Here is a 16440-nt window from a genome sequence, read left to right as displayed (position 1 = left end):
TCGTTTGTTTTACCAAAGTGGTAACGTCTGAGACCTGCATCACTTCAGGCTTTCCTCCCACATTGATCTGATATAACTGGAATCCTGTTCAAATCGGCGTTAAACCCAACTCACTCACCGACTCATTAATCATTGTAATACAATAGACCGGTATTATGAAATCTCATTAAAATCAGATCTTAGTTCTCGCTTCCGCTAAACAAAGATCTGAGGACATCCCATTACGGGTCACGTCAGAACGACCTTTCATCCAACCAATCAGAGCGTCGCTTACAAGATCATGAAAGTGACAGTCTGAATGTGTTTTCTAATTATGCAACCTCGAAATATTTAACAGAGGGTATTCTGAACGACAGTTACGGGTTTTATGATTATATCCATATAATCTGGACCAACTATAAGCCATTCCAGAATGATCTTTAGAATTAATCAAGAATACGTCAAAATATGTTTCGAAGCTTAGTCGCAAGTTTGAAACTAGTGTAGTAAAGCTCGAGAAAGCTGCCTTTTGATTGGCTAATGTCGATTTCTTGTCAGTCATTTCATTGATCGGTCAAAGTTCGCGAAAGGTCGTTCTGAAATGACCCGTAAAAGGATATCTTCAGATCTTTGTTTAGCGGTAGCGAAAACTAAGATCTGATTTTAATGAGATTTGGGTATTATGAAGTCACTAATCCTCCCGTGACGAGCAGAATAGGTTTCAGTACCGGATGTCTATTAACTAATGAGGACCTGGTGTTCACAATGGGTGACTTAGGTGAGGTGAAATACATGCACGTGTGGGTGTCTGCTTATACAGGTCCGGACTAATGCCGATTATATAGTACTAGCCCACTGAGATACCGTGCCACAGCTTTAATATGAATATCCCACACAGACGCAGTTTTCTGACTACGAGCCGACCAGTCCTTGTTTTAGCCCCTTAATGCCGAGAGCCATGCAGGGTAACAACAAGTACCATCTTTTAACGTCTTTTGGTATGACGCGGCCGCGGGGATCGAACCCCGGACCATCCGCTCTACCACAAGACCACGGAGGCCGTCTCGCAATCTATGACATGATTGAGTCGCCGTCCCTGATTTACAGGTTTTCCATCTTCCCGAGGCAAGGGAGGTAACTGACTTCAAAAGTGGAAACTAGTCAGTTACCTCCCTTGTCCCGAGAAGACGACGTCTTCATGAACGCTATTGTAGATGTCACTCATGACAGGGAGACATCCGTGTATTAATACTGAACAGGCGGCAGAGTGAGTCGTATATTGTAAACAATCAAATGTTAAATGTAACAATTAAACAAACAATAGATATCAGTAATGTTAATATCGGTTTTATTTTCTTGATTTACTTGTCAATGTATCTATTCCAATAAATTCCCAACGTGGACTGTATACTTTCTGGTAGAACAATCAGGTCTCATTCACAGTGAGGAACAGTTACAAATAACATAAGACACAACATCATAAAGTTTCTCTTCATACAAGGAAGTTGGTGCATGAACACTCATGCTAGAACACAACTCATAACAGGAATCAGTTCCAACGAAAAATGCAAAAATCGGAAGAGAATTAAACTGAAATGTCATGTTTTAATTTATATAGCGATGTAAACATTCTCGTTAAACCGCATGTTTCTCAATAGATCGTCCAGTTTTCCTTCTTCTATTCTGCTTAAACATGTATCTTAAAGAAGTCAAAGAAGAAAACTTATCGATCACAAATTATTCATGATACACGCGTACGTGCATGTACAACGATAACATTGGTCACCACTAGCCCCTTTCCGTAACCTGCAAATGACACGAGTTGGTCACGAATACAACGATAAGGGACCGATCATTTATTATTCGGGGGGGATGTTGAGCAAGAGGCTTTTGGTGCACTAATGTACTGAAAATAATGACCCTCCCCTAATGCTTGTGATATTTATGGATGACCTTCCCCTTGCCCTTGTACATTTTTTTCATGACCCACCCTTAATATGTATATTTTTTATGACCCTCCCAAAGAGACTATGGTGTTTATTTTTACCCTCTCCGGATTCCCAAAAAATATTAAACGCCCGGTCCCTAAAACCTTTTGGAAATAAATCATGAAAACGAAGGTGAAAATCTCTCAAACTGTTCCCCAACTGCTTTAAATGTGACCAAATTATTTAGGTGTTTAAAGTTTGTCGAAATAGTTCTCAAGAGGTGGTATCGAGGTGGTCATCTGTTTCCTCGAGCGAATGTCCACCACTTCCTGTCCAGCCCGTGACATTGGATCAGTGGGGTCACCCGGTAGTAGTTGCCAGTGGTCAAACAGGCATTGTGGGAATGCTTGACCACCTGTCTGGGCCCTCAACGCACTGGTGAAACCTGAGAGAATGGAATGGAGAAAATTAGGTTATTGGGCATAATATATTTAATATTCTATCTGATCTGATATTGATAATTAAAACATGGTATTGAGAATCAGTTTTTCTTAACTGACACTGGATTGGACTGTGAATCATAACGCTGCCTTCAGAGACAGGTGGTGTGTGTGTGTGTGTGTGTGTGTGTGTGTGAGTGTGAGTGTGAGTGTGAGTGTCTGTGTGTGAAAAGATGAAATATCAGGTTCCACCTAAAGAGGTGAGGTGAGGTGAAATGGGGTTTAACGTCGCGTCCAAGATTATTGCACTTATATAGCGACGTGCATGCACGTGTATGTGAGTGTGTGTGGCTGCTTGTACTAGTCCGGACTGATGCCGATTTATAGTGCTAGCACACTGAGATACCATGCCGCAGTTTAACATAAATACCCCACTCAGACACAGTATACTGACTCCGAGCCGACCAGTCCCTGTTTTAGCCCCTTAATGCCGAGCGCCAGACAGGATAACAACAAGTACCATCTTTTAACGTCTTTTGGTATGACGCGGCTGGGGATCGAACCCGGACCTTCCGCTCTCCGGGCGGACGCTCTACCATTAGACCACGAAGGCGGTCTCCATGTAAAGAGACAAGAACTATATGCATTGAAGCAGTGACCGAACGAATAATCTCTCTCTTACAGACATGTAAGCATCCGACCCCAAAACACACTTTACGTATAACAGTGTGTGAAAACGAAGCCTGGTTTTCAGTGTGATGTGTGAAGTTTGATCACAAGGACCTCCGTACTGAACACGAACCATGCACAGTTTTTAAGATTTGTGAAATATGTATTCGGTCTTCAACAACTCACCAAAAGACTCGTTGACCGGCAAGTGTGCTTTGATGGTGCACATAGGATTGCCCGGATGATGGGTCTCTTCAATAATCAGACCTCGTCTCTTGGCTAGCACATTGAAAACAGACCCAGCTACTGTCTCGTTACACTGCAAAAACAATATTAAAATCAATAATTAACGAAATCAATTTCCAGTTTTCAATTACACCACCACGCACTTCTCTTTCATGTAATGTAAACGACGGTTATAACGAACACGAAGGGACCACTTATTTTAGTTCGTAATAACCGTAGTTCGTTATAAGCATATATACAGCATTTATACAACAAATGGTCGGGACTGAAAAATATGTTCGTTATATCGGTCAATTCGTTATATGCGTGTTCGTTATAACCGTAGTTTACTGTATATTACATTCCAGTGTGAATTTTGTTTTATTGACTTCGAAACAAATATATGTGTTTTCCAAACTGGTGTTATTATGCCCGTGAGTATTCAGGGCTACCAAAGAAAAGCAGCAGACTATGGTTAAATCTTCGTGATTTGCTGTTTTGTTCCATTGACCATATGTCTCGAGTTAATTATTAACATTACGATGCAAACTTTATGGGGATTGTGTCTTTGTTTGTTCTTTGTATTTGTAGTGTGTACATATTCCATAGTGTGATAGCTCTCGACTGGTTTCCTTTGGTATGACTGAGGAACTAAAACTCACCTCGATACTGACGAGAAACACGGGCTCCAACAGCCTCGGTTTGGCTGTCAACATGGCGGCCATCATGCATCGTCTGGTGGCAGGGATGATCTGACCTCCACGTCTGTGACTTGGGTCACGATGGATGTTGGCGTCCACGATGTTGTACTGGACGCCACGTACCGTCTCTTCACAGAGAACACCCTCTGAGGACCCCCACTGGAAGCCAGCTACCACGCTATCCCGGATGTCTTGCAAGTACTGCACTGCTCGAGACTTGTCCACCAGCATGTTGGGACCACTTCCGGCGGGGCCGAAACTCCAGATTTTCCTTCCCTGGTTCAAATCAAAGTCGAAATGGTCGGCAAGATAACGCGCACGTTCCTTGCTGTCCTGGACTGCTGTCACTGTGTTCTGGAACAATATGATAGAACATATTGACACGCTCCACGGGTAGATGAAATAATGCTCATTCGACAAATGTAGATTACCTTTGTTGCTTTCATTGGACTGGGGTGGGGTTTCAGCCTCCTTTAGGAATAGAGGAGCAATGTCGTGGCCGTGCATCACACATTGTACCCATGATGGGAATCGAACCCTGGAGAATGTGCTACTGGTGTCACAAGTAGAATCTGAGGCGGTCGGGTAGCCCAGTGGTTAAACCTTTCGCTCCTCGCGCCGAAGACCCGGGTTAGATTCCCGATATGGGTACAACGTGTGAAGCCCATTTCTGGTGTCCCCCGACGTGATATTGCTGGAATATTGCTAAAAGCGGCGTAAAACCAAACTCTCTCACTCACTCACAAGTAGAATCTTGGGGTTCAGCAAGTTGGTAATTACACAAAGGACCTGTTTCACTTCGGGCTCTCTTCCCACATACAGCAGATCAAAACTAATATATATTGTTGAAAGCGCTCTTACCCAAACTATAGATTTTGTGTTGTTTAACGCCGCACTCAGCAATATTCAAGCTATACGACGGCAGTATATAAAGAATCAAGTTTGGACGAGACAAGCATGGATTGCTGCAGACCATTTCTAACTGGGATCTTTGCCAAACTAACTCACCCCTGACCAGTGCGCAGCGGGTGTCGTATACGGGTTGATGATAGGGGGTAAACCAGAATAATGGATGTCTGTAATTGGTTATAAATGTAATTAAGAAATTAAAGAATTTCGAGAGAAATTAAAGCAGTCAATGTCAATCCAATATTTCCCCTACCTCGTCAATCTCTTCAGCAAGTCCTCCCGGCATCGGCCCTGCAGTCATGTACAGCCGGCACAGCTTGTTGGAGGATTTGGCCAGGCACACTCTGTCGGACTCGGCGGTCACCGTCTCGCGGTAGCTTACAACAGGGTCGGATTTCTGCAACGGAATAATCAAGGTATCAGGAATAAGGGCACAATGTGTGAAATCTCTTGTTTGGGCGTGACCAGCGGTCGTATAAGGGGGACATTATTAAAGAGAGACTAATGAAACGGTTTTTTTCAAGGCTTCTTTTTTATGATGAATCAGTCAAAACCGGACTTTGACTAATCCGGATTAGATAACAGACCTCATATTTAATCCCAAACTTGCTTCATTGATTTAAGACCAAAAAAAATCTGACTAATCCGGACTTTCTTCACTCTGGAGTCCGGACATAAATTGTGGGACGACCGACTCGCCATGATGGGGGCCATGGGTGTTGTTGATAGGACGCCTGGTATACCTCTACTCAAAGTTTGTTTGTTTGTTTATTTGTTTATTTGTTGTTTAACGCCGCATTCAGCAATATGACGGCGATCTGTAAATAATCGAGTCTGGACCAGACAATCCAGTGATTGAAATGATGAGCATCGATCCACGCAATTGGGATAGGATGACATGCATCAACCAAGTCAGCGAGCCTGACCACCCGATCCCGTTAGTCGCCTCTTACGACAAGCATAGTCACCTTTTACGGCAAGCTTGGGTTGCTGAAAACCTATTCAACCCCGGATCTTCACGGTCCGTATACTCAAAGACGTATATAGATATGTACGTCTTTGGTATACTGAACGAACAAACGTTAGAGATGAATATGTTAGGGAACAATTTTATGAAATTGTAGTCTTCACTACAAAAAGAAATATCCCCAAAATTATTCATGATCCCTAACATTTTTGGTTCAGTACATGATAATACAACTCACCGTGATAGGGACACACGCGTGGTCCTTCTCCAGGTCCTGGAGGCAGATCTCCAGGTGGAGCTCCCCGGCCCCTGCCACGATGTGTTGCCCCTCCTCCGAGATGCACTGCACCATAGGGTCGGCCTTGGACAGCCGCTTCAGCCCCTCCACCAGGCGGGGCAGGTCGGCCGGGTTCACCACGTCCACCGCCACGCGCACCACCGGGCTCACGGAAAACTTCAGAACCTGAAACAAATAGTCACACTCAGCACGTTTTCGAAACTAAAGACTATCGTATGAAATACACAAACGCTGTGACTACAGGTATATGGTCATTTCAAGGGTCATATAGAATAGTAGTGTGCATGGCCACAGGCGTGTCGGGTGGGGTGGGGTGGGGTGGGGTGGGGGACGGGGTGGTGTGGCGTGGCCTAGCTAGTGATCGCTTCTCACTGAGCAGAATTGCTCAAGCTTCCCTTAAACGTTTGTCTCAGAATCCCAGATTCCACCCGACAATGGTCGATCTGTAGGCACCAAAGTGGTAAACGTCCTTCATGTTCTAATTATATATATAATACACACACACAAATACCACTGTTATGCATCGCCTGGGACTACAATGTAAGTTAAAGTTTTCATTACACCCGAAGAGCCGTTGAACGGCGAAAGATCTTGTGTGGATAAAGGAGTTTTGACAAGCACGAATTTATGGAAGATACAGTTTAATGCCGAATTTGTAAGATATTTTTGTTGCTATTCAACAGATGCCAGTTGAATCGTCAAGGGTATGTGGAACAGTGAGTGAATAGGTACGGTTCTACGCCGCTTTTAGCACTATTCCAGCAATATCACGGCGGGGGACACCAGAACTGGGCCTTACACATTGTACCCATGTCGGGAATCGAACCCGGGTCTTCGGCGTGACGAGCGAACGCTTTAATCACTAGGCTACCCGACGCCCTAAGTGGAACAGTGGGTTGACTGAGAGAAGACAGCAGTTTTACCTTGAGTTGGTGGGCCTGCATGTAGGTAGTTACGGTGCCTGTCTTCAGTAGGTACTTGTCAATGCCGACCAATCCCACCAGATTGCCGCACTGAACACTGTCCACGCGGAGGACAGTCCCACCCATCATTATGGCCGTGCTGCAAACATATTGACAGATAGATATATACATACATTGAAGTTTTAAAATAACAAGCCAAAAGTATCAGGAAAACTTTCATAAAGCACCATTTCAAGATTCCCAAAACATATTCAATTATTGTAGTTACTGGACCGCCTCCGTGGTCTAGTGGTAGAGCGTCCGCCCGGAGAGCGGAAAGTCCGGGGTTCGATCCCCGGCCGCGTCATACCCAAAAACATTAAAATATGGTACTTGTTGTTACCCTGTCTGCCGCTCGGCATTTAGGGGCTAAAACAAGGACTGGTCGGCTCGAAGTCAGTATACGGTGTCTGAGTGGGGTATTCATGTTAAACTGCGGCATGGTATCTCAGTGAGCTAGCACTATAAATCGGACTAGTCCGGACTAGTACAAGCAGCCACACACGTACATGCACGTCGCTATATAAGTGCAATAATCTTGGACGCGACGTTAAAGCCAATTTCACCTAACCTACTGTTTATGATTGTGATAACCTTCGCGTTTCCTTATTGCAGCTTCTTTGTTTGAGATGCGTTAAGCTCGTGGGACCTTTCACTTCAAACAAGCATATGATTAAAAATCTATATAATCCTAGAAAATTGGTTTGTCACAATTGTTATGCTTTACTTGTATTCGTATTATTCCTACCTGGCAATGTTCTTGTCGTAGAAATCTGTCTTCTTCTCAACGTTAGGGCTATAGTTGGGGCCCATTATGCGGACCTTTTGTCCTGTGAAGGCCCGGCCGGAGAACACCCTGCCGATGGCGTAGAAGCGGCCCTTGTCCGTTGACGGGACCATCTTGGAGACATACAGCATCAGGGGTGCCTCGGGGTCGCAGTTTTTCATTCCTGAATTAAAAGCAAACAATAGTGAGTGAGTCTGGTTTTACGCCGCTTTTAGCAATATCCCAGCAATATCACGGCGGGGGACACCAGAAATGGGAAAAGCAAACAATAAAAAAATCAGTCCAACTATACTCAATGAATGTTATAACGATGGTCTCGACCATACAATCAGCCCTTATAATAGGTATTTAAGTCGTCGATATAGGGCCAGATTAAAACCAATGTTTTAAATGTTCAAATGGATAGTGCGTTCCCTCCACATGTTTTGTTGTCTGGTTAACGTCGCAATCAGGAATATTTTAGCTATATGACGGTGGTCTGTAAATAATCAGACAATCCAGTGAATGACATCATGAGCATCGATCTGTTTGTAGAAGACAAAGACAATCCAGTGATTGACATCATGAGCATCAATGTACGCTTGTAGGAGACAAAGATTCTATTTCAAACATAAAACATATATGTTGGTGTCCTACACTCGCATTGCACTCTGCAACGTCAGCCAGCGAACAATTCCAAATACCATGAATAGAGATGGTTATGAATCGCTAGAGGCCCGTGAAGATCCGGGGTAGAATAGGTCTTCAGCAACCCATGCTTGACGTAAAGGCGACTATGCTTGTCGTAAGAGGCGACTAACGGGATCGGGTGGTCAGGCTCTCTGACTTGGTTGATGCATGTCATCGATCCCAATTGCGTGGATCGATGCTCATGTTGTTAATCACTGGATTGTCTGGTCAGACTCGATTATTTACGGACCGCTGTCACATAGCTGGAATATTGCTGAGTGCAGCGTTAAACAAGAAACAAACAAACAAAGACACAAACAAACAAACAAACAAAAATATGAATCTCCAGAAAGAACTTACCCAGCGCCACAACATCATCCTGGGGCCCTTCATAGAGCACTGCCGTCCTGTATCTCTGAGCGGTCACGGGGGACGGCAGGTGGGTGAGGATCATGTCCAGCATTGCGTCAGCGGCCGGCAGCCACTTCTTCATCATGCCACGCATGAACTCCTTGCCCTCCCGATCCATGTCTTCGGCCTTGACATTCACGCCAAGCTTCTCCAGAAGACTTCTCGTCTGCTCCTTGTCTCCAGCCTTTGCCAAGGACAGAACCTGGTGACAAATTGACAGATGTATTAATACAGTGAAACCTCGATGTTCTTGAGTCAATCGAAATGCACCGACTTATCCGTAGTTCGGCATAAGCGTTGCATCGCTATTAAACCATAAAACACTTACATTAAGATTCCGCAGGACTATTAACGAACATCGTCTTTAATGATATATCGAGTTCCTTTGATACCAGAAATCGTGGTTATCTGGTTAAGATAAAATCAAATAAACTGATATATACCCCTTTTCTTATTTTGATTCAAAGCTGTGGTAGAATAGTTTACAAACCTTGAACAAGGGCTCCACCACGAACTTGTTAAAACCCCTCTCTCCATTCTCTCCCTTTGCGGCGCGCCACCTCTTCGTCGTGGGGTCGTAGAAGTTTGCTCCCCACAGGCGGGACATCATCTTCTCCTCCTTAACACCGAACTTCTTGGCGTACATCCGGGCGAACTGCCGCAGGTTGAAGCCCCAGCCCTGCAGACCGGAGCCCATGGAGACGTTGCCCTTGGCAGGACTCAACTGCAGGACAAGGAATAGGGTGTCAACGCTTGAGTCAGGATTAGAGTTCCTTTGGCTTACTTAAACACTCCAAGGAGACATGCAGATTTTGATCAACGCAAGTAACATGTCAGAAAGGACACCAGGACGATTTGGAGTCCTTTCTGGAGATTCACAAACTGGTTGAATACATCCACATTTGCGTGATATCAAGATAAAAGACAGGTCAAGGGTCATGCCAACGCGCCTGTTTCAAGAAATTTCTTATTTTGAGGGACATAAAAACAGCCTAAATAATTATCATATGTAGGTCGAGATGGAAAAAATATTAAAACGATGGATGTTCCAACTGCAATATATTACTGTGGAAAGTAAGGATACGAATTTATGGATGAACAACTTCTTTATTACAATTTAAGAGCGACGTTTCGGTGTAGGTTCTAACACCGTTATCAAGCAAGTAATAACGGTGTTAGAACCTACACCGAAACGTCGCTCTTAAATTGTAATAAAGAAGTTGTTCATCCATAAATTCGTATCCTTACTTAGTACTCCAACTTCTAAATGCCTATCAAAGAAGTTACTCTAGAAAGTGTTTGGTTTCGAGTTGTGCTTCAGATCAGGTTACAAGTATGTATGAAGCGTGGTATTGCTGAAGGTGGCGTAAAACCATACTCATTCATATCAGCTACAGTGAAACCCCGTTAAATGTCCGGATAAACGAATCTTTGTTTGACACAAAGAAATGCAGTGTACGATCGTAGACTTAATAGAAGTATTGATGACATCGATTTGTTTGTGTCTGTAACATATTGCAATATATGCATTCCTAACTGATCCCTCACCATTATATCGCCCATGGTGGACATGGAGTCTTCATAGGTTGCAAGGATGACGTTGACATCCTCAACAATCTTCCTGAGCGTCTGGTACAGTTCTTCCGGTGCCAGCTGCGTCTCGAAGAACGCGCGGTCCAGCTTGTTCATCATCAACACCGGCTTGATCCGCTCCACCAACGCCTGCCTCAGGACAGTCTCAGTCTGGACACACACACCTGAGGACGAGGGGACACAGGCTATCTTACCAAGTCACGACCATTGGCTATGTATCAATAATATACTAAAGTGTCATAGGGGTGAGGTGAATTGGGTTTAACGTCGCGTCCAAGATAATGCACTTATATAGCGAAGTGCATGCACGTGTGTGTGTGTGTGTGGCTGCTTGTACTAGTCCGGACTGATGCCGATTTATAGTGCTAGCTCACTGAGATACCATGCCGCAGTTTAACATGAATACCCCACTCAGACACAGGATACTGACTCCGAGCCGACCAGTCCTTGTTTTAGGTCCTTAATGCCGAGCGCCAGACAGGGTAACAACAAGTACCATCTTTTAACGTCTTTTGGTATGACGCGGCTGGGGATCGAACCCCGGACCATCCGCTCTCCGGGCGGACGCTCTACCACTAGACCACGGAGGCGGTCAGTTTCATAGGGAAACTGAGATATTAGGACGTACTTTTCGCGTCAATATTGTTCGTTTATGTTGTTTAGAGACACGCTTTGCAATAGTTCAACCATATCACGTCGCCTGTAATAATCTCGTCTTGACCGGACAAACCAGTGGTTCATATTATGAGCACAAATTCAACGCTGTGGTGGAACGATGACACGTGTTCGTCTAATCTGGGCGACCCAATGCATTTTATCTTACGACAAGCATAGGTAACTGGGGACCAACACTATTCCGGAACCATCTGAGGTGCGACGGAGAAGACTGGCACCATGATTGATACACTATGGAACATTAATTCCGTGTCAGGTGTTTGGAAGGGGAGTAGAAATGTGGAATCTAAAGTATCTGAAGGGAGACCACTTACCACTGATGCAGTCGACCACGACCATTGCGCCGTCGGTGATGCGGAGCGCTGCCGTCACTTCAGATGAGAAGTCCACGTGACCAGGGGAGTCGATGAGGTTGACTACAAACAAGTTGTCAGCATCAGCGTTCACACCCGGCACATGCGACATCGTGTCCACGTCGACATCATAAAACAGGGAAATGGCGCTAAGAAATAAAATACATAAAATTACAATTATGTCACCATTATAGTGATATTTCTTTTTAGAAAGACTCCCCTTCCCCAAACTCGATCTATTTCTATAGACTTCACCAGTCTCCTTTTCATTTATTATAACAATCTGTGATTAATGCCTTTAAATCACCGACACAATAAACTATGCATAAAAAATCTGAGTGAGTTGGGTTTAACGCCGGATTTAACAGTATTCCAATTATATCGCGGCGTGTCAGCTTAATGTGAGAGGAAAGCCCGAAGTGATGCAGGTCTCAGACGTTTACAACTTCGGTGAAACCAACGAGCACGGGTATGGTGCTGACAAACCTAGAAACATAATCGGGGCGAACCGGGATTCGAACCCAGAATCATAGATGTCTGGCGTGCCCAAGGGACGCAACTCTGCACAGCGAATCTCAGCGCCTTAGACGACTATGCCACCCGTCCCCCTAAGCATTCTGAGGTTTTAATGCTATGCTCTCATCAATCTATGAATAATATACTCACGTTGACTTGATGGTGATGCCCTTTTCCTGTTCATCAGCCCGTGTATCTGTCGCGTGTTTTTCCCCCGCCTGTGTTCCTGAGATCACCCCTGCACGTGCTAGCAGGGAGTCGGTCAAGGTCGTCTTGCCGTGGTCGACGTGGGCGATGACGGAGATGTTGCGGATGTTGTCTCTCCGCTCCATCACTTGCATCTTCTGCTCGGTTGTAAGGATCACCTGAAAAAGCAAGAAAGGATTTTTTTTCGAATCATGTCGCTATTCAAACAACTTTGTACCTTAGAACCATATGGAGAAAATTTTCCAGCCTCAATGAATGAAGACAACAGAGCTCCACATAACTTTTTGAGCAACTGATTTTTTACTCAAGATTTTCTATTTTAATTGGGTTATGACATTTTTCATTGGGTAACCAATATTTTTTCACTCATCTATTCATCTATTTTTTCCCAAAAAAGGAGTGAACATTTTCAGGTTTAAAAAATAATAATAATTTTTTAGGTGGATATAACTGACACCGAGAGTAAATTATCTCGTAATTGTGTTTCGGAAATGAACTCCTTTGTACGCATGCTGAAAAAGCTTCATTGGGTATTTACGCGGGCTGTTTTTATACATTTGAGTTTTTCATTTAATGCACGCGTTTCTGTACGCCAGTTAATTGAAAGTAATTGGGTTTTGAATATTTAAAAAAAAAGATTTTTTTTTTTTTTTTTTGGGGGGGGGGGATTATTTCACGCAAATACGCAGCTTATCGGTAGCTCGGAGACAATATGCATCCCCTGAATAAATTGAAATTCCTGATTCTATAACATAGGCACACCCTATTATTAACATAACAGCACTACATACTACTCGTTATAATAGGTGGGGATGGGGATACGGGGGAACATAACAACAATGTTTTGAGGTGACCCATAAAATATTGCCTAGTGCGTCACAAATATCCTTTAACAAATCCTTTTATAATGGTTTAAGAATGTAGGTCAAAGAACAATGTGTTAAGTGTGCTATCGATATTCTCCCTTTGCCTAGTGAAGCATGGCACCGCCGTCAGATAGCTGGAACATTGTTGAGTGCGGCGTTAAACAACAAACACACTGAAGCATGGCGCGTATATTAATGCATACGGACACTGATCATCATTCCGTGTGCGACATACGCTTGCAGTCGGAAAGCGCACGTTAAATCTCCAGTATAAGTAAGTAATGATCATCATGGAAGGTCAGGATCGTTGTTCATTAACAGATTTGACAAAAAATGGTTTCGAGTATGACTCGTTTCTCTTTGCTAATGCTAAAGTTACACACATTTCAAATATCTATTGTCTTGGCAAATGCGATTTGTCAATATTATGGTAATAAAAATGAGATAAGATATCAATCTCGTGAATTATACATCTTTCACATGCACAACATTATAACATAAGTAATTTTACACACGTGTAACTATACATACGTGTGTATATGTAAATTTACTAAGCGTTCACATGAAAAGCATCTTAGGTGTGTAAATAAAGTATGTAAATTGTGTAAGGCACACATATTCGTCAGTCTGTTCACGACTTTCAACACAAAACAGGTTGTTTTCCAATCAAAGTTGAATGAGAAGAGAGTTACTTCACCAACAATTTTCGCGTGAAGCAACATGTGTTTGATTTTATTTGTACACAAAGTTTTGACTCCGTGAAACCAGATGAAAACACCGTCCGCTCAACTCTGTATATATGCATAAAAGTTGGCAACTGTTGACAATTTGTTTGGTGTTGGCGAAAGAACAGATATTAATTAGATCATCCTCTTACGTTGACATAAACGTTCACATTGCAACATATACGCACAGTGCATTTTTACATTTACACCTGCTCCAGACATGATGCAGATTTGCTCCTGGTGTAAATATACACACATGTGTAAACGCGTTCACATGACAAGTATACTCACGTATGTATTTCTACACACGTATGCACATATACACACATATGTATAGAGGCGCATGTGAACGGGGTTTTAGTGACTGAGTGATTGAGTATTGTTTTACGCCGCTTTTAGCAATATTCCAGCAATATCACGGCGGGGGACACCAGAAATGGGCTCCACACATTGTGCCCATGTCGGGAATCGAACCCGGGTCTTCGGCGTGACGAGCGAACGCTTTAACCACTAGGCTACCCGACCGCCCCTGAACGGGGTATTAGTATTCCAGCTATGTGATACCTCTACATAAGTTCTCCATTAAAATGTAATACTTCACCTCCAAAAAGGTGAGAAAAAAAGTAAAGCAAGTAACAGTATTTAGTTGTTTTTTCTCAGAGATAGGTCCATTATGAAAGATTCCTGGACCCATATACAGTATACTTCATATCGAAGCGAAAACACACATATAATTTTTTTCGAGAGAAAATCAATAAATAGAAAAAAAACATAAATCATTAGCTGCACATTAATACAAAATATTCTAAATAGCTGTACAAAAATATAACTTACCATGTTGATGGTCTTTTTCTCGTCCCGGAGTGCCTGCGGAAATCTGTAAGAATTAATCTCGAGCGCGGTGCGCCTGTCTGTTAAAGATCACATCTCTAATGACGGCCCGGGGAAGGCTCAAGCCTTATATACCGCCTGGCAAGCGGATTGCGAAATTTGCTTTTCCAGGCGAGTGTATTTCACAATCACCCGTCTGCCGACAAGCGTAGTGGCTATAAATAGCAACGTATGTAGTTTGTTGTGGAAGCAACTGGAACATTTTCTGAAACGCAGTATAGGCAAGCCGTGCTGAGGCGAGTGTATCTCGGCATCACCAGTCTGCCTTGTCATCCGTCAGCTTTTAAGTAATGCCTATCAAACAATTCAAGCGTAGCTGCTATTAATTAGCAACGGAGGTCGTTTGTTGTAGAAGCCACTGGACAGTTTCAAGCTGCGTTGAAATATAACTGACAGTTTGTTTGTTTGTTGTTTAACGCCGCACTGAGAAATATTCCAGTTACATTACGAAGGTCTGTAAATAATCGAGTCTGGACCAGACAATCCAGTGATTGATGTCATGAGCATCGATCCACGCATTTCGGACACGATGACATAAATCACAGGACAATGCATCTATAATAATAACAAACTCGCAGACGAGACCGAAGGCCAAGTTTGATGTTATCATCATCGTCGTCCACATCATCATCATCATCATCATTATCATTATCATTATCATTATTTTCATCATGGTACTTAGAAAACTTGAGTGGACGCAGTTCAATGTAACTAATTATATGTCAATTAACCCAGATGAATTAATACTAGTAATTAGTTGCAGCAGGACTGTTTGGTGGATTTCAACTTCTATATTTATTGCTTAACGAGTGGATGGTGCATAGTTACAATCAACTACCATGCACGTGGGATCTTGTTTTGCTACCCATTAAAACGCTTTTGGTGAAGGTACACAAGCACATGTGAATCGTCGCATTTTTAAGAAATGTTAAATCTATAGGTCAATCATGTCTTCCTGATAGTGCAGCCTTTAAATACCATTTAAAGATATGGCTTGCCTTATATATCAAACAACGTATACAACCTATTTCGAGAAGTCAACAATTGGAAAGAATAGTGCACACTGGTTAGAGAGGACATATTTATATTTGAGAATTTAAATTTGATGATGGTGAACTTTCTCCTGACAATCCAACACCACAAGCTGTCATTGTTGGTACATATCAGTGAAAAGACTATGTTTACATATTTGTCATATTCTCATTATTGCCACTGTTTCACCTTGACACACATAACACCTATTTTTTTTTATTGTAGCAAGCCATTTATTTCTTGAAAATGTTTAATAATAGACAAACAATATGATTACCAAACTTCAAATTGCAGTGACAATAATTCATTAATGCAGACTATGTTTAAAACTAGTGTACAATGTTGTAGTGCATTTGCCTTTAGGTTTGCGCAGTATCGTTAATATTCAAAATCGTGACAGATGGGATAATAGATAAATAAACAGCACAAAGAGAATCTGTTGAGAAAAATAAACTCTGAAACAGACTATAGATTGCATGGTGTTGCGAAATCGCGGTTTGACTGGTCTACTGTCTGTCTATGGCTTTAAGCTCCACGCAGCGATATTTCGTTGCCCGCGCCTACTTTATTGAGAGGATGGTGGGGCTTTCACGCAATGCTATGGAGATTTTGATGAGTGTAGCGTATATCTAAATGC

At 42.9% G+C, this 16440-nt stretch overlaps 1 protein-coding gene across 1 annotated transcript; it reads right to left on the bottom strand.

The window, feature by feature from the left end:
- Positions 1-1310: 1310 nt before the first annotated feature.
- LOC124112168 (translation elongation factor 2-like) lies at positions 1311-14867 on the bottom strand. Its single transcript, XM_046472161.2, has 13 exons — positions 14715-14867; positions 12233-12447; positions 11528-11715; positions 10494-10702; positions 9436-9669; positions 8895-9147; positions 7827-8028; positions 7040-7178; positions 6057-6281; positions 5105-5248; positions 3904-4296; positions 3203-3335; positions 1311-2352 (listed from the first exon to the last, which is right to left on the bottom strand). Exons 1-13 carry the CDS (start codon positions 14715-14717, stop codon positions 2159-2161), a joined length of 2532 nt encoding a protein of 843 aa, XP_046328117.1. The 5' UTR covers positions 14718-14867; the 3' UTR covers positions 1311-2158.
- Positions 14868-16440: the final 1573 nt, after the last annotated feature.

The sequence above is a fragment of the Haliotis rufescens genome, unplaced genomic scaffold (assembly GCF_023055435.1).
Source record: "Haliotis rufescens isolate VD_foot unplaced genomic scaffold, xgHalRufe1.0.p SCAF_5, whole genome shotgun sequence".
Classification (NCBI taxonomy): Eukaryota; Metazoa; Mollusca; class Gastropoda; order Lepetellida; family Haliotidae; genus Haliotis; species Haliotis rufescens.
Note: the sequence above shows the minus strand (reverse complement) of the source record. Positions and strands in the feature narration are given on the sequence as shown.

What these genes read in the sequence shown, in the direction of transcription:
- LOC124112168 (XM_046472161.2), bottom strand. An exon ending in GGATGATGTTGTGGCGCTGG is followed by an intron (nt 8,029 to 8,894) that starts GTAAGTTCTTTC and finishes CTTTTAATTCAG; the next exon opens with GAATGAAAAACTGCGACCCC. An exon ending in GCCGGTCAACGAGTCTTTTG is followed by an intron (nt 2,353 to 3,202) that starts GTGAGTTGTTGA and finishes CCATTCTCTCAG; the next exon opens with GTTTCACCAGTGCGTTGAGG.